Below are 23,440 nucleotides of genomic sequence, written 5' to 3' on the forward strand. Positions count from 1 at the left end.
GCTGTGTGGAGACACTTACGTTGAAGTCGTACAACACACCAAAGTTCGCTGCCGACGCCTCTTCAGCTCTGGGAACCGTCTTTCTAGGTAAACTGCCATATGGCAAACCCCAGAGGTACTATATGGAGAAGCAAAGAAAGCAGTTAACAATTGGAAACAAAGTCTGAACCACACATGTGATCACAAATCGTTTTTGTTTAAAAGCACTTCTGAAGCCTTTTCATGAGGACTGTGGATCTCCATGTGGGGTCCCCTCTTCTGGGAATCCCCTATTAAATTCAGAATTCCAAACAATGGGAGTGCGAAGGGCCCTGTGCTTTGAGTTCAGTGGACCACCAACAGTTGGGCCAACCACAGTGCCCAGCAGGCTACCCACACCACCTTCAAACGGGTCTGTCTCATTTGGGGAGGTCTGAAAAGGACAGTGTCATTTGAGGACTTTAGTGTTCTAGAAAACCAGACTACCCACATCTTCATGCGGGTGGGGGTGGGAGAAGAATCTCTCCCTCATGCCAAGGAAGAGGGTTCTCAAAAGCAGCACTCAGAATTTGAGGGTGATAAGAGGGAAGACTGATTATGAACCTGTTTCGCCACTAATTCAGGATTACTGCCCTGATCTGTGCCATCAGAGTAGAACAGGTTATTAGGGGCAGAGACAGCCATTCAGGGAGTAAGAGTAGTATCCTATCAGGAGCTTTGGTGAGAACTGGGAAAAGCACCCCTCTTGCCCCAGGGTACCACATGGCTTGCCAAGCAGATGTTGCTTCTTGTATGAGATGAAAGCTTCCCTTCCCTAGGGCTGGGGGTAGAGTTTGAATATGGATGGAAATCTGGGTGACTGGGTAAGGGCTGGAAATCAGCTCCTACTCCCTTTTTCCACACAAGCTGATTTGTTTCCATGGCAACCCTGCAGCTCCTCTGACTTCCCAGGACTAAACAGAACAGAGGGTGAGTTCTACCTGTTCTCTCTCACCCCAAAGTTGGGGCCACAGAGGATCGAAGAGATTAGGGTTTGCCCAGGGACACAGGAACTTTGGGCAAAAGGGCATATGCATCAGAGGAATACTGAGTGGGGCTGCTGGATGGAGGCATCTGAGAAATGGAGCCTTATTACCAGGAGGTGACCAGCCCTGGCCTCTGTGATTCTGTAAAGGTGGCATGAAGGATACCATCCTCTTTTGTTCTTTCGCTGGAGTTGGTAATCATTGCCCCCAAAAAACAGGATGCCCCTCAGCATCTAACACAACCTGTAAAAAACATTCCAAGCTTGCCCTGGCCAGTGTGGCTCAGTTGGTTGAGCATCACCCTATGCACCAAGAAGTTGCCAGATGATTCCTGGTCAGGATTGTGAGCTTGATCCCCAGTAGGTGGTGTGTAGGAGGCACCTGACTGATGTTTCTCTTTCTCATCGACAATTTTCTCTCTCTCTCCCTCTCCCTTTCTGTCTCTCTAAAATCAATTTTTTAATAAAAAGCATCCAAAGCCAATATGCTTCCCAGTTCTAGGACTACACCCAATTGAACACATATTAGCTCCCACCACTGCATACTATTAGGGATTCTGCAATTTCATATAGTTGGAACAAATTAGCTACAATCTTTCATTTCCTCCACATGGAGGCAGCATGGGGTGGGAGAAATAGTAAATTCTGCTGAAAACTCTTCATGGATATATATAACCTGAGTCTGACACTAAGATGTATCACAGTAGCCAGTGTTAAAGTTTCAAGTTTCCTTAGAGAGATGAGCAAAAATAAAGCTGGGGTTAATTTGAAATAGATAAAATACAAACACATTCTGCTGCATTCCTTGAAAGTTTTCTCCTTGGAGATGAACTATACAGGAATTCTGATCTATGTCCACTGTCTTCTACAAGCCAAATAGCTATAGAACCCTCAGAATTACCTCAAGGATTATACAACTAATAGATTAGGGTGCAAAATCTGAAAAAAAAAATCACTGTGGGATGCTGGAGGCTAAAATCAACAGTAGTTAGAATATTAATGCAAAAAGACCCATTGGAAGGCCAATGGACTTTGATATTCAGCAGGGCTGAAAATCAGCATAATATTGCCCTGCTGTGGGCTCAATGGCTGAAGGCAGTTCCCTAACCTGATAATCCTTTTACTGTTTACCAAACTTTACCTTTGATATGCCTGTATGCATTACTAAAGGGAAAATGTGTATTCAAGTGAATAAAAGCCTACAGAACCCAGTTTCGGTGTGCTCTTCATGAAAGAGACACCCGTCCCCCAGTGTCTTCTAAATTCATATTTTGTTTTTTTAAAAATATATTTTGTTGATTTTTTACAGAGAGGAAGGGAGAGGAAGAGGGATAGTTAGAAACATTGATGAGAGAGAAACACTGAGTCAGCTGCCTCCTGCACACTCCCCACTGGGGATGTGCCCACAACCAAGGTACATGCCCTTGACCGGAATCGAACCTGGGACCCCTCAGTCCGCAGGCCGACGTTCTATCCACTGAGCCAAACCGGTTTCAGCTAAATTCGTATTTCTTATATAGCATTTTCATTTGTGCGTCAGCCCCTTCTTCAGATCCTGAACCCTAGCCGTAAAAGGTTGCGACACTGGAATGCTAGCTAAACCCAATAAGCATTGTGGACTCAATTTTCACATTTTTTAAATGGGGGAACAAAAAATATTTTATAGTGTACCTCATAAATTTGTTGTGAGGCTCATAAGTATAAGAAATGAAAGTGTTTTACACTTATAAAAAGCAAAGAACTCAATGAATGTAAGGCACTATGAGTATGATTATGCTAATGGAGGCTGGATACAGAAATGGGCCCTGATCTGAAACCATGGGGATAAAAATTTTCAACACCAAGTTTTGGCTGTTTTCAATGCTGTACTGAACAAATTGGTTTTGAAATATTGGTACCTACAAAGACCCTTTGCAGATTAAATAAAGCCCAACTCAATTTATGTATAGTAAACATCCAAAGAGATCTTTGAGTCATTTAACTTCACGTGGGTGAAAGATCCCAATCTCACTCTTGCTTCTTGGCCTTAGCTAATTCTCCCACATCAGCTCAGGGCTTTTCCTTCTTCTTCAATCTGTTTTATTCTCCTCTCTCATCTTGGTCCAAAGGGACCCCACCCCCGTGTGTGTGTGTGTGTGTGTGTGTGTGTGTGTGTGTGTGTGTGTGTGTGTCTGGGTTATCTTACTTTGGAAAACATTTGCTCACTTTGTGTTTCTTTAGTATAGAAAAGCTGGATGCCTTAAGTTGCATTAAGAAGCATTTCTTTCCACGCAAACTTGGCAACAAAGCCTTCCTCTTTCTTCCTTTTGGGCCCAGAGACCACCTTGGGAATCTGATGAAGCCATGAACCTTTTCTCATAAAAATGTACATGTAAACATACACGTGACATTTTACAAATGACTTCAGGAGGCTCAGACACCCTTCAGAGCAAGGATTAGGACTTTTGGCCCATGGGCACCATTTTGAAGATTAATTTTGCCACAAATACTATGACTCTCAGGGTGGATTAACCAGACCTCTTTGGATGCTTACCATACATAAGCATTCTACTCTTACAGAAAAAAGGAGCTTTTCTAAGAGGTGATCACATGGGGAACCTGTTGCAGTGTGTTGTGTAAACTGGAATCGGAATCTTACCTCTGGCAACATGATGAGGCTAAATGTCAGAATGAAGAGAACCATATTTACTCCATACATCCATCTCATGAAGAGGAAGTATGAAGCCACCGATGAGCCAAACTGACCTATTAAAAATAAAATTAAAAAGTTAGGAACTTCCGAGTAAGGTGGTGTATAGGTAAATGCAGTACTCAAATCCTCCCACAACCACATCGAATTTACAACGAAACTAGAGAACAACCATCATGCAGAACCATCTGAAATCTAGCTGAATGAAAGTCCTACAACTAAGGATTTAAAGAGAAGATACATTGAGATTGGTAGGAGGGGCAGAGGCACAGAACAGGCTAGTCCCACACCCACACATGATGGATAAAAATCAGGAGGGATATATCAGCTGCAGTGTTTCCCCCATAGGAGCAAAGTGTCCTGGCCCCTACCAGGCTTCCAAGCCCAGGGTTCCAGTACTGGGAAGAGAAGTCCCCATAACTTCCACAAATATGTGGAAATTAAAAAATTAAAAAAATAAAGAAATATATTTAACATAATATATATTATATATCATATTCTATTATATATTATACTAGAAGCCCGGTGCACGAAATTCGTGCACGGCAGGGGTTGTCCCTCAGCCCAGCCTGTACCCTCTCCAATCTGGGACTCCTGGAGGGATGTCTGACTGCCCATTTAGGCCTGATCCTGGTGGGATCAGGCCTAAACGGGCAGTCGGACATCCCTCTCACAATCCAGGACTGCTGGCTCCCAACTGCTTGCCTTCCTGCCTTCCTGATTGCCCCTAACCGCTTCTGCCTGCCAGCCTGATCACCCCCTAACCACTCTGCTGCCAGCCTGGTTGATGCTTAACTGCTCCCCTGCCAGCCTGTTTTCCCCCAACTTCCCTCCTCTGCCAGCCTGGTCACCCCTAACTGCCCTCTCCTGCAGGGTTGATCACCTCCAACTGTCCTCCTCTGTCAGCCTGGTCACCCCTAACTGCCCTCTCCTGTAGGGTTGATCACCTCCAACTGCCCTCCCTTGCAAGCCTGGTCCCTCTCAACTGCCCTCCCTTGCAGGCCGGGTGCCTCCCAACTGCCCTCTCCTGCTGGCCATCTTGTGGTGGCCATCTTGTGTCCACATGGGGGCAGGATCTTTGACCACATGGGGGCAGCTATATTGTGTGTTGCAGTGATGATCAATCTGTATATTACTCTTTTATTAGATAAGATAGAGGCCTGGTGCACGGGTGGGGGCCAGCTGGTTTGCCCTGAAGGGTGTCCTGGATCAGGGTGGGGTTCCCTTGGGGTGTGGGGCGGCCTGAGCGAGGGGCCTGTGGTGGTTTGCAGGCCGGCCACGCCCCCTGGCAACCCAAGCAGAGGCCCTGGTATCTGGGATTTATTTTCCTTCTACAATTGAAACTTTGTAGCCTGGAGCGGAGCCACGCCTGCTGTTCCCTCTGGGGCAGCAGCCATTTCTGTGGCAGTTAATTCACCTTCTACAATTGAAACTTTGTAGCCTTAAGCGGGTGAGCCCGGCCAGGGTGTGTGGAAAGCTTTGCCGCCGGCAACCCTGGCCTGCTCTCTCAAGCTCCATTTTGCCGCCATTTGTTTCAATTTGTTTACCTTCTATAATTGAAACTTTGTAGCTTGAGTGGAGGCTTAGGCCTGCAACGGCTATGGAAAGCTTGGCTTCCTCTGTTACCTGGGAAACCTTGCTCTCTGTGGCTGTAGCCATCTTGGTTTGGGTTAATTTGCATACTCGCCCTGATTGGCTGGTGGGTGTGGCTTGGCTGGTGGGCATGGCTTATGTAGCGGAGTGATGGTTAATTTGCATATTACCGTTTTAATAGAGAAGACTAGAAGCCCGGTGCACGAAATTTGTGCACGGGGGGGTTTGTCCCTCAGCCCAGCCTGTACCCTCTCCAATCTGGGACTCCTGGAGGGATGTCCAACTTCCCACCAGGATCAGGCCTAAACGGGCAGTCGGACATCCCTCTCACAATCCAGGACTGGTGGCTCCCAACTGCTTGCCTGCCTGCCTTCCTGATTGCCCCTAACCGCTTCTGCCTGCCAGCCTGATCACCCCCTAACCACTCCGCTGCCAGCCTGGTTGATGCTTAACTGCTCCCCTGCCAGCCTGTTTGCCCCCAACTTCCCTCCTCTGCCAGCCTGGTCACCCCTAACTGCCCTCTCCTGCAGGGTTGATCACCTCCAACTGCCCTCCCTTGCAAGCCTGGTCCCTCTCAACTGCCCTCCCTTGCAGGCCTGGTCCCTCACAACTGCCCTCCCTTGCAGGCCGGGTGCCTCCCAACTGCCCTCTCCTGCTGGCCATCTTGTAGTGGCCATCTTGTGTCCACATGGGGGTAGGATCTTTGACCACATGGGGGCAGCTATATTGTGTGTTGCAGTGATGATCAATCTGTATATTACTCTTTTATTAGATAGGATAGAGGCCTGGTGCATGGGTGGGGGCCAGCTGGTTTGCCCTGAAGGGTGTCACAGATAAGGGTGGGGGTTCCCTTGGGGTGTGGGGCGGCCTGAGCAAGGGGCCTGTGGTGGTTTGCAGGCGGGCCACGCCTCCTGGCAACCCAAGCAGAGGCCCTGGTATCTGGAATTTATTTTCCTTCTACAGTTGAAACTTTGTAGCCTGGGGCGGCAGCCATTTCTGGGGCGGCAGCCATTTCTGGGGTGGCAGCCATTTCTGTGGCAGTTAATTCACCTTCTACAATTGAAACTTTGTAGCCTTAAGCGGGTGCGCCCGGCCAGGGTGTGCGGAAAGCTTTGCTTCCCCTGTTGCCGCCGGCAACCCTGGCCTGCTCTCTCAAGCTCCATTCTGCCGCCATTTGTTTGAATTTGTTTACCTTCTATAATTGAAACTTTGTAGCTTGAGTGGAGGCTTAGGCCTGCAATGGCTATTGGAAAGCTTGGCTTCCTCTGTTACCTGGGAAACCTTGCTCTCTGTGGCTATAGCCATCTTGGATTGGGGTTAATTTGCATACTCGCCCTGATTGGCTGGTGGGTGTGGCTTGGCTGGTGGGCGTGGCTTATGTAGCGGAGTGATGGTTAATTTGCATGTTACCATTTTATTAGAGAGGATGTATGTGTATTATATATATTATACATTTTATATATGTGTATGATAATGGATGATATATATATATATGGATGTAGCATATATATTATATATAATATTGAGAAGGCTAACCCCTATTTTGTAAAACTACTGTTTGGAATTCTCTGCTGTTTTTTAGAAGGCCACTTATTCTAAAAAAAATAACTTTGCTTTCTAGCCTGCTTTAGCCTGCTTGAATAATGAGGAAGATAAACTTAGCTGTCTGACCTTGTAGGCCAGAGACTAGATATGCCCATAATTTCAATGCCATGCCAGGTGCATTTTTTAATTGGATAGAACTGTGTTGTTTTCAAGGCCAGCCGCGAGATATCCACTAAGTGCATGTAGGGCTGGCTCTCTAATAAAAAGGGAAGTTCTGCTGTAGCCTTGCTTAGGTCTTGAATTCATTTTCTCTAAGCCCACCGCGGTGAATAAAGTGTGACTCCAAACTCTCCGGCATTGTTTGATTATTCCGGTTCTCTGTCACAATATGACATAATTATATTACTATAAAAATTCTAGCCAGATAGGTTCTACACTACAGAGAGGAGGACGAAGGATTGAGAGGGGTTGCTTTAGATAGCTGGTCAGGAAGGTAAATCAGAGAAGGTAACATTTGAGCAGAGATCTGAAGCTGGAGGATGAGGCGGAAACACCCCCAGCTGGGGGACAATAGTTCCTCAAGCAGAGGAACGAGTGAGAACAATACCATGAGGGAGGCAAGAGCTCAGACAACTGAGGGACAAACCTAAAGCCCGTTGTGGGAGCCCTGTGAACAAGAAGCCAGACCCCACTGTGAAGGGCCTCCCAAGGCCAGAGAGAAAGTGAAGATTTATGTCAAATGAGATAAGAAGTCTCTGACAGGTGTGAAGCAACGGAGGGAGGGGGCAGTTATGCCATTTAAGAAATCACTTCAGCTCTGGAAAATAAATTGGGGGGGGGGCGGGTAGGCAAGAATGTTTTGTCAATTTGCACCTGCCACAAGCAACATAAAGTGAAGTGATCTGTTCGATGCTTTTGAATGAGGGGGGGTGGGGAATAAAAGCATTCTCTTAAATTAGAGAATAGAAAAGGAAGAGAAAACAGGAACCTGAAGTCTCAGGCTGAGAGTTACAAAAGCCAAAGATTATTTGATTATCACTTAAGGTTCGGCATCAAGAGGCTAGGTTTCCCCGTCTTCCCAATTCTCATTTTCTGTTGCCCCAAAAGAACAATGAACAGCTTCAGTCACCTGCTGCATCAACCCCTTTGTCCTGTCTCATTCAGCAAAACACCTCCAGGGCCCAATGCTCCCTTTGGGCCCTCTGTCTCTGAAACATGACAGATGGAGGAAGGTTCACGTGGAGCGAACAGCAGCCTCTGCCGACTGAGATATCGGGCTCACGGGAGAGTCATACCTCTATGTATGAACTTAGTCTATTCTTTAGGTACCATCTTACTTTTTCCCACAACCCAGAGGCAGTTTATAAAGAAATTTAAAAGGAAGGTAATATGTGTGTAGATATTTTAGAAGACATCAATTCATTTGAAGCCTGAATATTTGGATTCACTTCACTTTGGAGAGGGGTGTAGAGTTCCAAAAGTGTGTTATTTTCATAAGCTTGCTCCACCTCTCCCCCACCCCCACCCCCACACCAGCTCTGCAACCAGATGCACTGGCCCAAGTGCAGAGAGGCCGAAGCAGATCCGCCCCTCTCAGGACACCGGATCGTCGCCTGGCTCCCAGTGATTTCATAGCGTTTCATGGCTCTTATCTACGTTCTCTGGTAACTATACCTGAGGACGGCCTCAGCCAGCTTCCCTTGTCATGTTTTATTGAAAGCAGCAGACTTCCAGCTTGTTGATCGTTACAGTGACTCATTAACTGGAGAAGAACTAGGTATCTGAGGTAAGCTCTCCCTTGGAATCACACTTGACATCCTCTGGTGTAGAGTCCCAAGCACAGGATAGGGGCCTTCCTCCCTTCCTTCCTCCCTTCCTCCCTCCCTTGCATCCTCCCTTCCTTACTCCCTTCCTTCCTTTCCTCCTTTCTTTCTTCCTTTTGTAGTTTTGGTCTTCTAATTAATACCACACTCTCACCCAGCCCCTAACACATAACCCCTGGCAAATGAGTGTAAATATATCTAAAGGTTAAAAAAAAAGGAGCATATTAAATGTCTCAGAAAGTATCCCCTCTCCCTATAAGCCATACCTATTATAGATAAAATATACTTTAAACTCCAAAGCTTCCAAACTCCAGTTCTCAGACTTGAAAATGGCTTCGTAATGATTTTATTTGGGAATAGAGAAGCCATATCTATCTGTTTTCTTTACTAGATCCAAAGTGTAGAGAAAATAAATTGCAGGGAAATCAATTTCATTAAAACCAGAGTGACTGAAGGAAAAACCCAGACACGGGTCAAAAAGACCACAGAATCCAGAAAACAATGTTCCTTCCACATGACACTTACCAATGGCAGAGGGGCAAGAATAACCAAAAAGGAAAAAAAAAAGCTTAAAGGAGAGAAAACAAATCAACTGGCTGACATTAAGTTTCTATAGGACCTTTCCCTATCTCAACGTAAAAATGAAAAAGAAATTTTCCCTCTTTATGTCCATTTATCCTAGCAGTTCTCTCCTACGGAAGGTTGTTGACAAAAATTGGCATTCACTAAAAACAGAAACCTTAATATAGTATGGCTAAAAGAGAATGATGAAAAAGAACAGCCATTTCCATGTACTTAGTCTCTCAGATAAAACTTAATTATTCTTGTAAAGAATAAGAATGAGTAGTAGTAGTAGTAGTAGTAGTAGTAGTAGTAGTAGTAGTAGTAACTGCTAATATACAGGGTAGGGCAAAGGTAGGTTTACAGTTGTGAGTACATGAAACACAGAATTTATTATTTAATTAGTATTTATTCATTATTGTATTATTTTCCATACAAACAACTGTAAACCTACTTTTGCCCTATCCTGAATGTTGATGGTCAATATTGTGTACTAAGAACTTGATCAGCATCAACTTGTTTTATTGCCTCTAGAACCTGGTGAGGTTAAGTATTATTAGTCCTGCTATGAGGATGGGAAATTAAAAACAAACACACAACGGAGGCAATGGGGGGGAGGGGACATATGTAAGGCTTTAAAGATTTAAACCTAGGAAAAAAACACAACGTTTAAGATATTAAACTGAACTAAGACTTCATTAGTAATAATAATAGCTACCATTTAATGAATCTTTGTTTCAAAGAGCTTTGAGACCTCTGCATGTTAATTCATTTAACCATCATCAACTCCCTGTAAGAAGGAAAATATTGTACTCTCATTTTACAGAGACTTGGGATCATAGGCTACACAGCTAGTAAATGATGGAGCCAGGGTTACACAGGTAGTAAAATGATGGAGCCAGGTAGTGTTGATTTATACGTGTTTGGCTCCAAATCTAGATCTCTCTTAGCCACAGTACTATATTACTCCTCAAGTAGAATCATAGTTCAATTTAAAAAACTATGCTATATAGAATAAATGCAATAATTTTGTGTCTGAAAGGATATAGATAATATCCATCCATCCGCCAAGGCCAGTCAAATTCACCCATTTGGATGGTACCCATAAATGACCAATTCTTTTTCTATTTACTATCCTATCTAATAAAAGAGTAATATGAAAATTGACCATCACTCCAACATACAATATGGCCGTCCCCATGTGGTCAAAGATGGCTGCCCCCATGTGGACACAAGATGGCCACCACAAGATGGCCGGAAGAGGAGGGCAGTTGGGGATGACCAGGCCTGCAGAGGAGGGCAGTTGAGGGGGACCAGGCACACAGGGAAGGGCAGTTAGGGGTGACCAGGCTGGCAGGGGAGGGCAGTTAGGGGTGACCAGGCTGGCAGGGAAGGGCAGTTGCGGGGGACCAGGCTGGCAGGGGAGGGCAGTTAGGGGTGACCAGGCTGGCAGGGAAGGGCAGTTGCGGGGGACCAGGCCTGCAGGGGAGGGTAGTTGGGGGGAACCAGGCCTGCAGGGGAGGGCAGTTGGGGGCAACCAGGCCAGCAGGGGAGGGCAGTTAGGGGTGACCAGGCCAGCAGGGGAGGGCAACTAGGGGCAATTGGGCCAGTAGGGGAGCAGTTAGGCATCGATCAGGCTGGCAGGGGAGTGGTTAGGCAGTGATCAGGCTGGCAGGCAGAAGTAGTTAGGGGCAATCAGGCAGGTAGGCAGGTGAACGGTTGGGAGCCAGCAGTCCTGGATTGCGAGAGGGTTGTCCGACTGCCCATTTAAATGAGGGGTCCCAGATTGGAGAGGGTGCAGGCTGGGCTGAGGGACACCCCCCATCCCCGTGCACGAATTTCGTGCACCGGGCCTCTAATAACTAATAAATGCTGTTTCTATAATGTATTATTAATATAGTAAAACAGAGTTTTTGGTATGTATTAATGTAATGCCTTAGGCTTATGCATATTCTTGTTCCTGAATTTTCTTGTATTTCTTTTAAATTAAGGTTAAAGTTTCAGACTCCCTCTGGTTATTTATTACTAAGGCAAAGTAATTTGTAGTCTGTCATCATGTATAATTTCCTCTTGAACAGATGGGTAACAAGACAAGCAGATAAATGTGAGCATTTCAAAACTGGAAAATACCAATTAAATCACCTGCTGCATGAGTACAATATAAATGCCATCTCCTTTGGCCAGGATACAAAGTAGTTTCTTTCCAACTGGTCTAGGGATAGGGAGTTAAATGTGGGAAGTTTGTATTTTCTGGAGCCCTTAAGCTAACAAAGAAACTTGAATGAGCATTTAAAATCTGTACTTAGGGTTGCCTATCTGAAGATCTTTCTAGTCTGAAAAAACAGGCCAATTAAACCTTAACTTTGATGCTGAATTCTATTAGAAAGAAGTAGATTTTGATTCTGACTTATCATCTCTGGCTTGAAAGACATTCAACGACTTAATTCATGACTTGAATGGTAATGTTAGTGTCACAATGGGTATAGATTATATTTCCCAGGAGTACAAATATACAGCTTCTTCAGTAAAATGAGCAATACCATGTAGCTAATGATGTGAATTACTTCAGGCAACGCTGGGGTTTTAGGCCTGGCCTCTTTACAAGGCTGGCAGGACAGTAAAACTCCATGGCATCCCCAGGTGATGTAGAATTTCACAGCACTCCTTTGTGGTAGGAGTTATCAAATCTATTTTGTATATTAAAAAAAGTGGGTAGTCATCAGGTGAGTACCTGGTCCACACTGGTAAACGGGATCCAGGTCTTACTGGAGTCAAGAGGGAAGCAGCAGACGTTTCAGACTTAATGTGAGTTCCCCTCTTCACACGCACACACTAAGTCATTTGAATGTAAAGTCAACCAAAGCAGAGTCTTGACCTGTGTTGGCCAGCACAGCATCGCTAGTGCCTAGAAACATGCCTGATAATGGGAGGTGCTAAGTGAGTATTTGCTCAATTAACTAATCAGTCAAGTCAAGCTTATTCTGAAGATTAAATGAGGTATTATATGTTAGATAATTCTGACTTCAAAGGAAATTAATATAGTTCTGATCCTTTTGTAAGTGTAAATGGTCATTTCCTTAAAGAAAATTAATTTGTATTAGTTTTATAAAATAAAATATATAATTTAAAAATAGGGTTTAAGCTACATGTACTCGTTTAAACTATATTTTTCTGAAAAGAGCTCACAGAGAAAGTTAATTATGAAGTCTCTCAATATAAATCTGTTTTCCATTTAACAATTTCAATCATTTACATTCAAAAGTATAAAGTAAAGAATGTCATGTGCTTACGTATATATCTAAAACTGATAGTAATTTATAAAATTATAGAATCTTGAGTTCAACATGGCCTTGGGTAGTAACTAGTTAAACTCTGAATTTTGTGAAAACTCCAAATAGGGGAACAGAGAGCCAGAGATATAAAAGGATTGCCCAAACAACAGAGTCAATAGGGCAAAAGACTTCAACCTTTAGAAAAACAATTCCACGTCCCACTTCCTCCATGCAGGTCAGCTTCAAACACCATTGCAGACACATGCTTTCCCTGTCTCTGGTAGGCTATTTTCTGTGAGATGGTGAGCCCAACCCAATGACTCTGCCAGTATACTCCTAGAAAGGTTTCAGACTTTTCAACTATCATTAAAATCATAGTATTATAGGACTCTTATAAAATGTGAAATGTATAAGTAAATAAATAACTGACTTAAAAATAAATACTTGATAATACTTATTATGGAAAAAAATGCCCCAAATAGAATAACTATTAAAGAAATCTACAACTACTCATCTTACTATAGACATGGTAGAATCCTCCCTAGGACCTGGTGCAAAAGAAGAAATTTATGTCTTCCTCAAAGTAAAAATTGGCATAACCCACTGGGAAAAGCCCAGACAGACTTCTCCTTATATCTCAGCTCCTCTACTAACAAATTCTGAGACAACTGAGCCACAACTCTAAAACAAGAAGGCTTATGTGCATGTGGCAGGCACATTAAAGATTAAATGAAATAATGTTTGTAGAGTGACTGACTCATGATGGCACTCAATATATTGATGGTTGTGATGATGATAGAACAGAAAATTAAGGTCAGTTCTCCACAGGGAGGCAAAGCACCAATAAAGGTGAAGAAAATAGGACCACCTAATATAATAATAAATTACATATTGAAGGGAAAAGAATCCACATTTGCTCAAATTGTCCAGTTTGACTGTTCCAAACTTTCTGGGGGAAGAGAGGAAAAGGAAAGATAACTGACAGGAGTATAGGGTAGCTCTCAATTTGATTTTTCCACTGTAATATACATGATAGATGGTGGTCTTAGGTGTAACTCATTTTTCCATGCAACTTCCGGCAATAAAAATAATTCCATCTGTGTCTATCACACTCAAGGCAGGCTACTGCAACACTAGTGAGAATGACATTCTTATTTAGATGGGCTGGAACCTGCTCTATCATTAATTATAAATATCTTGGGATACATCTCATAACTGATCAAGATTCAACCCTATCATTTTCAGAAATGAGTCGACTGTGGCCCAGAGGGGTTAAATGACTGGCTCAGTCAGTGCCAACAGCTAATCTATGGCAAAGCAAGAACAAAATTGTATTAGGATCTTAAGGTACCATATTTTAGCTGCACAGTTAAAACCTAATGAATCCACGATGTCTCAATTTTTATTTTTTTTGATGTGTCTTAATTCCTTCAATTTCACAGAATGGTAGCTATTTGGAGAATTTGTTTATATATAATTTTACTCAACACATATTTATTAAGGCCAAACATGTTCTAGGCCTAGTGATCCAGGGGTGAATAAAGCAAAATCTCTGCTTTCCTGTCTTGCAGAAGAAATGAACACAAGTAAAATAAAACAAAATTATATTAAACATTCAATCAAAAGACAGTATTTTAGGTCATTGTGAATGCTGAGGAAAATAAAGCAAGAAAGGGATGGTACAGAAGTATGTTGGAGGGAGTGTAATTATTGAGCTGATATATTTTAATTCATTGCCATTTGATAGCGAGAGATTGTGGGCGGGGAACAGTAACTCCGAAAGTGTGCACAATCGTGTCAGTGAAGCATCCAGCAACTGTGCTGTCTCCTTGTGGAGGCCCCGTTTTAATAATGCAATGCCACATTTACCCAGTAGGAAACCAAGGCACGGGAAAATAGGGTCCTAGTCAAAACCTTTAGAAACCAGAATATGGCAAGATTGTGCTCAAAACTGGTTTTAAAAATGGTATTCCTGCCCTAGCTGGTTTGGCTCAGTGGATAGAGCATCGGCCTGGGAACTGAGGGATCCTGGATTCAATTCCAGTCAAGGGCACATGCCTGGGTTGTGGGCTCCATCCCCAGTAGGGGGGCATGCAGGAGGCAGCCAATCAATGATTCTCTCTCATCACTGATGTTTCTCTCTCTCTCTCTCTCTCCCTTCCTCTCTGAAATCAATAAAAATATTTTTTGAAAAAATGGTATCCCTTTTTCTTTATATTCTTTGTTTTTAAAAATAATTTATTATTATATTTACAATATTTTAAAATTTTTAGTTGCCTTATTATAAGCTTAGAGCAGTGGTCGGCAAACTCATTAGTCAACAGAGCCAAATATCAACAGTACAACAATTGAAATTTCTTTTGAGAGCCGAAAACCGACTTCTGCGCATGGGCCACAAAGTTTCAATCGCACTGTACGTGCGCACCCGCACATGGTATTTTGTGGAAGAGCCACACTCAAGGGGCCAAAGAGCCGCATGTGGCTCGAGAGCAGCAGTTTGCCGACCACTGGCTTAGAGCATTGTTCTAAATAGGTTTTTATTTAAGTACTAGGAGCCCAGCGCGCGATTCGAAATCGCACAGTGCCACCCATCCTCCAGTCGCCTGTCCGGCCCTGCCTCGCTCCCTGGGCCCCCCAGCAGCTGCACCCGCTGCTGGTCCGGCCCTGCCTCCCTCTCTGGCCCTTGAAGCAGCCCAGGCTGCTGCTGATCAGGCCCTCCCCCAGTGCAGGCGCGCGGAGGCCCCTGCCGCCCCACCCCCATGCTGCACGCAACCTCCTCCTATAAGGTCAACCCGTTAAGGCATCTGAGTTAATTAGCATATTTCTCTACTATATATATATAAATTCTCCTGCCTTCCTGTACACTATGAATATTGTATAAAATGAAGGCATAATATGATATTCAGATAGCAAGTTCCTGGATGATTATTGCTTATTCTACTTTAGAGGTTTGAAAATGAGGCTATAAGATTTCTTCATTCATTTTAGACAGTCATTTTAATTATTGTCTAACATGGGTTTATATATATTTTTCAATGTCATGTTCATTGCCCAAGTAAAATCTCTGCTTTCCCATGATATGACTCGATGCCATTGTGCACAATAATGACTTTCCTGTGTAGGAGAAAGAACAAGGTCAGAAGGGGAATATTTTGGTAGGAAGGGAGAGTGGGATCTCCAGTGCTGTGATGGGTAAGTACTAGTAAGTCTTCACAGTGAGCAAAAAAAGATGTAAAATATAGGTTTATTTGTTTGTTTTCTTGTTTTTAATCTTTCCCACTAAGAAAGGCATCTGATAAGCTTATGAGACATTTATCTAGGACAACCTTCCCATCTGAGATCTGTTGAGCACTTACTTTCAATTGCTTTGATTTTATTTTCCCATGGGACACAAGCAGCTTTGAAGTTCTCAAAATCACGGAGAAATTTGACCCATTTCTGAAAAGGAAGCGAAGAACATCAAGAAAGCTTAACCTCTTGTTTGTTAAGATGTTTATCCCCAACCGCATCCCCAAATCTCACAAAACACTGAGCTTGGAAAGAGCTCTCTGGCACAATATGTTGCTGTTTGTAAAAAAAAAAAAAAAAAAAAAGCAAACAGTACTTGCCTTCCTGTTCTCCACTTTCCTCCAGACCAATTTAGTTCAAAATTTTTCACGAATCCTTCTTTTACAGAATATATGCTTAAAAATACCTGTTTATTCTGCCCGACACAAGAGAGCAGGGACTGATTTTGCATCTAATAAGGTGATCAGCAAATGGTATTGACTAATCAAATAAATATTCATCGCATGAAGAAATTAATGAAATATGAGTAAGACATAGATCCTGTCTTGAAGGTCTTCTGGGTCTATTAGAATATACTGTATAAAACAGGAAAGTTCAATACAGGATGATAAGTACTGTGACATGGGACACTTCACTTTGGTAGAGGTAGAGCAGCCAGCTAAATGGAAAGCTATGGTGTCATAGGAAAGAGAAGAAGAAGAAAAAGCCATGAATTTGTTTTTATAAAAGAACTTCCTTCCACTTTACTCCCTAATGTTGGGCCATCCAGAGGATCGCTTGGAAGAATGGGGGCAGATAACTTTGCATGTGTGTACATTATGCTGGATAATGTGTGAGTTGCACAGGCACATAAAGCCCACATACCAATATGAGGCAAGTCTGACGTTCAAAGATTACCTAAATGAGAAACATCCCAAATGTCCATCTACAATAGAATGGATAAATAAATTGCGGTCTCTTCATACAATGGAAAATAACATGTCAATAAAAATGAACCATAAGTCCTGCAACATGGATGTATCTCATGAACATAACATTGCATAAAAAAAAAACCAGAAACAAAAGCATAAATACTATATGATTTCATTTACTTAAACTGTAAAAACAACAAAACTAACCTATGATATATATATATATATATATATATATATATATATATGTATATATATATATATAAAACAAAAATATAATATATATTATATTCAAGATATATGAACTTTATTCACAAAACATCTTTATGAAAATATATTTAGCTTATTTGTAAAGAGGGGATAATAGTACTATGTACCAAACTTGCTGTGATAATTAAATTTAAATATAACTTTATAGAAGGATTTAATTCAGTGCTTGGCATATAGTAAATACTAAATATTAGCTTCTCATCAATATTTTCCAAAAATCCATATTTCATTGATATATTATTTGTATTTTTTTATTTACTATCCAATTCACAGTTTATGCTCATGGTAGAGAAGAGCTACATATATGGTTCTGTTACTTGTAGACATTTTAAGAAAGAAATTTTGACCCTGAACCCCTTAACTACCAAGTAATGAAAATCAAAGGTGCCGTCTTTTACTTTTGGGAGTGATAAAATTACACAAGCAAATCTTTTGCCATGAATCAATGTTTCTGAACTTATTTTTCAATTTAACTCCTCTAAGGGTCCTTTTAGGATTTTTTTTTTCTGAATGACCCCTCCAAACCAAGTTCTAATATCACAGATATAGTATATATGTACTGTGTAGGTATATGTGCTTTAAACATATAAAGTGTACTTTTTTCCCTCTCTTTCTCAGAACATAATCAATTTTCTCCCCTTTACAAGTCAATATGGCCTCCATTGAGAATATATGGCATCAACTAAACTGAGTTATGAAAATACTTACCTTGGCCATCATCATCTTAAATGCAAACCACCGCTTTCCTTTTCCTTTCCCAAGAGCGCCTTCATTCTCACTCACAAATTTTTTTGCTTCCCTAAGAAAGTAAAACAAAATAAGGGGTAGGTGGGGATGGATGGAGATTAATAGAATATAGAGGTAGTAAACATTTAATTTTATTAATTTTTCAATCTTATTTCTTCCAAACCCTTAACAAGTGGATCTAAGCTGTATTTCATAACCTAGGGACTTGCAATGGATATTTAAGATTTTAAAATTTTGGCCAATAAGAATAAGATAGTTTGGTCTGGCTTATTTATCAGCTAAAGTCATTGAAAAGCAAGGAATTTATACTAAATGTCAAAATAAAGAACCCACGCTCTTCTCATTTCTACCACATATGAAATTGAATCTGAACTTTATTTCAGATTTTGGCAGTCAGAACGTTTATTTTAAAATACTTTCTTTCCTTCTTTTTTAAGGATTATTATTAAAAAAAAAAAAACATAGGGCAGAGAGTTTAGGACAAACTGACATGCAACATACTTATTGACCTGGTATTTAATCTTGTAAAAGCAATTACAACTTAAAACAGAAAATTCACATTATGTAAAGCAATGTGATTGAGGGAAGAGGAAAATGGGAAGGAATTCTCTTTAACCCTGCATTTAGAAAGGGCTTCAAATTCATACTTTACCATCATTTCCAAATATTTATACATTTACAGTAGTTATATTAGTGTCTTTGTGTATATGTTAAAAGACATTTATCAAAACGGTTAATATGAACATACTAGAGGCTCGGTGCATGGATTCGTGCATTGGTGGGGTCCCTCGGCCTGCTTGTGGGGATCAGGCTGAAACTGGCTCTCCGACATCCCCCAAGGGGTCCTGTATTGTGAGAGGGTGCAGGCCAGGCCGAGGGACCCCACCGGTGCATGATCAGGGCCAGGGAAGGACCATGGGTGGGCTCCAGGGCATGTCCGGCCCTTCTTGCCCAGTCCTTATCGGCCAGACCCCAATAGCAAGCTAATCTACTGGTTGGAGTGTCTGCCCCCTGGTGGTCAGTGCACATGATAGCAACTGGTCAACGAACAGTTGGACACTTAGCATATTAGGCTTTTATTATATAGGATTGAAAATGTACACTATTTGTAACTTTGGTCAATTTTGTTATTGTTGTTTATTTGATATATGAAAAGTCTTTATAAAGTGGAGGTGGGCCAGGCTTATTTTGATGTCACAGAGGCCATAGAGAACCCAAGAAATAAGCCAGACCTGGACTGTGATCATACAGGTACAATTGTCAGCTGGATGGCCCCTGGAATATGCAGTTTTACAGATAAGACCATTCAACACATGACTATAAATAAACTTATTAACAAACAAAATAAATCTTGAAAATTAGGAAAAGTCAGTGAAGGATTATTTGTAAGGTGTTCTTAGCATTGAACTCATGATTTTACGATACCCAATGATCAAAACACAACACACAGCCACTGACACAGTTGATAACTAGACAGTGGTGCCTTACTGCTCACGTATGCCTTTGTACCACCCACATTCTGCCATTAAACACACAAGCACAATGAGAAGATTCTCTGCAGCCATCCCCCCACCCCCTGCCCCAGATCAATTCCTTGATGGCATGGATAATATCTTCTTCTGTAGCTCCCATAGTGTTGACCTCCACTTTGACTATAGGAGGTGCTCAATAAACCTAAACCTCCTGCAAATAGAGCTGAATAGCATAACTCGGGGGATGGATAGATAGATAGATAGATAGATAGATAGATAGATAGATAGATAGATAGATAGATGGATAGATAGGGGAGTGTGTAATAATCGTAATTTCCAACATCAATTAATGCTTGAAGACAAAGTCATTCTAGACTTTGGGATTAAATTCTTCCTCATTAATCTTCTCAAAAACTTCATAGGGGAGCCTCCTGGAAATGGAGAAAAGTTACTTGGCTGGCCTGGTTGTCAAACACCCTGACATTTGACATGACCTCTGGGATGTGAAGATTCATTGAAAATGGTTTCTAAAACACTCTACACATTCTAGAACATTCAATAGAGCCACATCAAAAAGAATAAACTGAGTTCTCATGGCTGGGTTTTAGTTTTAGGCAATCAAGAAAACACATCACATTTAAGCATTACCTATTTATCATAGAGATGGTAAGACAGGAGTGTGGTACCTAGCAGACATTTATAAAATGTTGAACTGATCTAAACACAAAATCAGGTAACGATTCTAACGCAGCCTCTGAGATTTGTCTCTGTGACCTTGGCCACATTTTTTATGCTCTCTGAACACACATTCATCAGTCCTGCTTCTCACAAGAAAGCACACTTGTCCAAGACTCACAGAGACCTGAGCAAATTCTGGCACAGGTCCCTTTACTGTAGTTACCGTGTGGCCTTCAACAGGTCGGAATTCCCCAACAAAGAGATAAAAATCAGGCAACTGCTTCCCTCCCTGCTTGCCAGGATGGTGGCAAGAATAAGGTAAGATCACAGATGTGAACGTTTTGAAGGGTTTATTACACAGTCAATCTTACAGTAATGTTTGTTTTGAAATTGCAAATTTGTTCTGGTATGATTGATAGATTATGGAACAATTTGAGCGTAACACAAAATTTTGTTTGCTTATACGTGATTTTATCTACCAAAAATAAAATAAAATAAAATAAAAAACCACGGAGAGAATGCCGAAAATTGCATCCAGCTAAACCTAGCAGTGTAAGAATAAACAAAATGCACACACCTCATCTACCAGCTCCCCGACTGTACCATCTAATTTAGCAAAATCACATCCATTCACAGCTGGTGCTACAATGACCCTCTTTCCACACTTTACAGTAACACAAATTGCAAGCCTGCTAAAGCACTTCCACAGCAAACTGCAGGTCTTTTTCAAAGTAAGCTGCCACATTTATTGTAGCATTTATGTATTTCTTAACCATTTAGCATGTGTAAAATGTCGCTGTCATTTTTACATCTATCTTTCTGTGTGTCACTGAAGACATTTCTAAGTATTGTACCCCTCTTCCCATTTTTCCTATAAACGCTATGGTTTTCATTTCCTGATTTTGCATATTATAGTGATTTTTAGGAATCCATGCACCATGTTATATAGCAGAATTGACTATAATTCAATTACTTGGCATCAAGAATTTTTAAATTCATAAAACCAGTTATACATAGGAATTATCACATCATTCTCTATTATAATAAACACATAAGTAGCAAATCAAAAATTCTTCTTAGTAAAGTTTGCTTTTCAAATGTCAAGTCCCTACTTTATGAGTGTATTCACTACTCTAGATACTTAGCAGATAATTGAAAAGATACTCAGTTTGGCCTATTGAATTCTATTACTAGATGAGTGGCTGGTTAGAAAACTAGACTTCTCTAAACAGTCAGAACTATAAAGAAATAGCTATTCTACTCTATATTTCTGATAAGATTTTTAATTGTGAGCTGATGATTATGATACAGAAACAACTGTCATGATTTAAGAGAGAAAGAGGAAGGTCAGGGTTATAACCAAATTAAAATCACCAGAAAATTACTTACAAATTCATTTAACAGTATAGAAACTTATTTACATGGCAGTCATAGGTTTTTATCATTTATTATGAACATAATTTTCCTTTGAACAATCTAAATGAGATTTTATTGACTATCTCCAATTGCCAAGTTGTCCTGATGTTAGGCATAGTTTCCTATTTCCTAATGACTACCCCACAGTGCCCTCAATATAAAAGTCTGGACTTCACGCTACTCCACATAATCTCAGGTATGAATTTCTACTCTTCCTTGATGTCCTAACTCCTCCTCCATTCTCCAAGAGATCTGCCCCCAAATTTAATTTCAAAAGGAATCCCTGAACAGCCCTTCTACCTCTCCCTGCTCCCCACTGCTCATCCTGGCCAACATAACTACTAGTCTCAATTCACCAGGAATCTGGGTAATGACTTTAAAACAAAGTCAGCAGCCATGGCTGGGTAGAGAGTAAGTGTTTAGTGAGAACAGACTCTTGATTCCCCTAATTTGATGCTCTTGGGATGTAAGGAAGCACTCTTGCTGCTTGAAGGCCTAGAAGAAAGAACACTGGACTGCATGTGGTCAGTGACTCAAGGAGAGAACACGCCTTACACTGTTTCCATGGCTGACCTTTGCAGTGAGCTGGCATGATGTCAGGATGAAGAAAACCAGCATCACCCAATCCCTCCTCCCTGGTAACAGATTTCTTCACCAGAAGACATCTTTCATTGTGCTATTAGAAGCAAAATGCAAAAAGAAACTATCCAAAATGGAGATAAACACTGACTGATATTTATCACGCTGAAGTGCCCATGACACATATCAGAAAGCAAGAAAAGAAAGAGCAGTGCCTTTAAAAATTAAAAAGTAAGAACATTTCTTCATGTTTTTCTTATAGTTAATCCATTTTCCTACCGTTTTATATTTATCTGGATAACTTAAAATGATTTTTCTACATGGCTAAAATTGAAGTAGACTTGTGGATAAACTTTGAATACCTGTTGGCCTCACACCATTGAAATTTCTGACTGAAAATTGTGTGTCATCCCCTTGAAGTGCATTCGACAAAAGCCACCTGCCAAGACTATAAGCTGGTCTCCAGGTCTCAGAGCTCAAGTGCTGGTGTAATATGCACAGCAAGTGCTGGTATAATATGCACAGCTTTCTGAGCTGTAACCCCAGACCCAGGGATAAATAATTGAGTGAGGTCTATTTAATGACAATGATACCTGGCCTCATAATTCATTTATCAGCCGCTCCTGTTGGTAATTAGAATAATAAGGTTTCATGGGCTTCAAGAATGCTTTCACAGTTAGGTGAAGGAGCACACTTTGGCCTAACTTACAAAATAGATAATTTACCCATAACACATGATACAACGCTGACTGCCCAGGGGAGTTAGGGCTTGCTAAGTTGCCTTTGATACATTCTCATCCCAGGAAACATGTTCCCTGTTTGGGTTCCATTAAGTTGACTTTTCTTTCCTCTTGTTTTCAGTTTGATAGTATGATTGAGCAACCGATTTATTGCTGAGTAAATGAAAGACATTTCAAAACTTGTCTTTAAAGCAACTGTAATCAAAACTTGTATTCTTGAACACTTCCCAGCAAAGGGATAAGAAGAGAAGTCTTTTCTTAATAAGCACATTTGTTAAGTTGTATGAGTTCCCTGTAAATGCTGGAGATTAAACCCTTAGGAGATAACATTGGCATATATGTTTTCCCATGCAGTGGGTTTTCTTGTTGTTTTGTTGATGGTTTCTTTTGCTGTGCAGAAGATATTTATTTTTATGTAGTCCCATTTGTTTATTTTCTCCTTAATTTCCATTGCCCTAGGAGCTATATCTATAAAGATACTGCTACGACATATGTCTGATATTTTGCTGCCTGTGGTTTCCTTTAAGACTTTTATTGTTTCCCATCTTATGTTTAAGTCCTTTATCCATTTTGAGTTAATTTTTGTGTATGGTGTTAAGTTAGTGGTCAAGTTTCATTTTTTGCATGTATCTGTCCAATTTTCCCAACACCATTTATTGAAGAGACTGTCTTGACTCCATTGTTCTTCATCTTTGTTCTTCTTTCTCAGGATTGCTGTGGCTATTTGGCGTCTTTTTTTATTACATATGATTTTGGGAGAGTTTGTTCTAGGTCTGTGAAATACGCCATTGTTATTTTAATGGGGATTGCATTGAATCTATAGATTGCTTTGGGTAGTATGAACATTTTAACC

General features: G+C 41.2%; 1 protein-coding gene across 1 annotated transcript in view; it reads right to left on the reverse strand.

Annotated features, from left to right (window-relative positions):
• TMC1 (transmembrane channel like 1) overlaps nucleotides 1-23,440 on the reverse strand; it is a 308,867-nt gene that overhangs the window by 51,764 nt on the left and 233,663 nt on the right. Inside the window, exons 9-12 of the mRNA XM_079791452.1 lie at nucleotides 17,664-17,754; nucleotides 15,843-15,924; nucleotides 3,642-3,748; nucleotides 20-118 (exon numbers count right to left, since the gene is read on the reverse strand). Coding sequence (XP_079647578.1) covers nucleotides 20-118; nucleotides 3,642-3,748; nucleotides 15,843-15,924; nucleotides 17,664-17,754 — 379 coding nt within the window. The remainder of the gene's footprint in view (nucleotides 1-19; nucleotides 119-3,641; nucleotides 3,749-15,842; nucleotides 15,925-17,663; nucleotides 17,755-23,440) is intronic.

Source organism: Cnephaeus nilssonii (genome assembly GCF_951640355.1).
Source record: "Cnephaeus nilssonii genome assembly, chromosome: 14".
Classification (NCBI taxonomy): Eukaryota; Metazoa; Chordata; class Mammalia; order Chiroptera; family Vespertilionidae; genus Cnephaeus; species Cnephaeus nilssonii.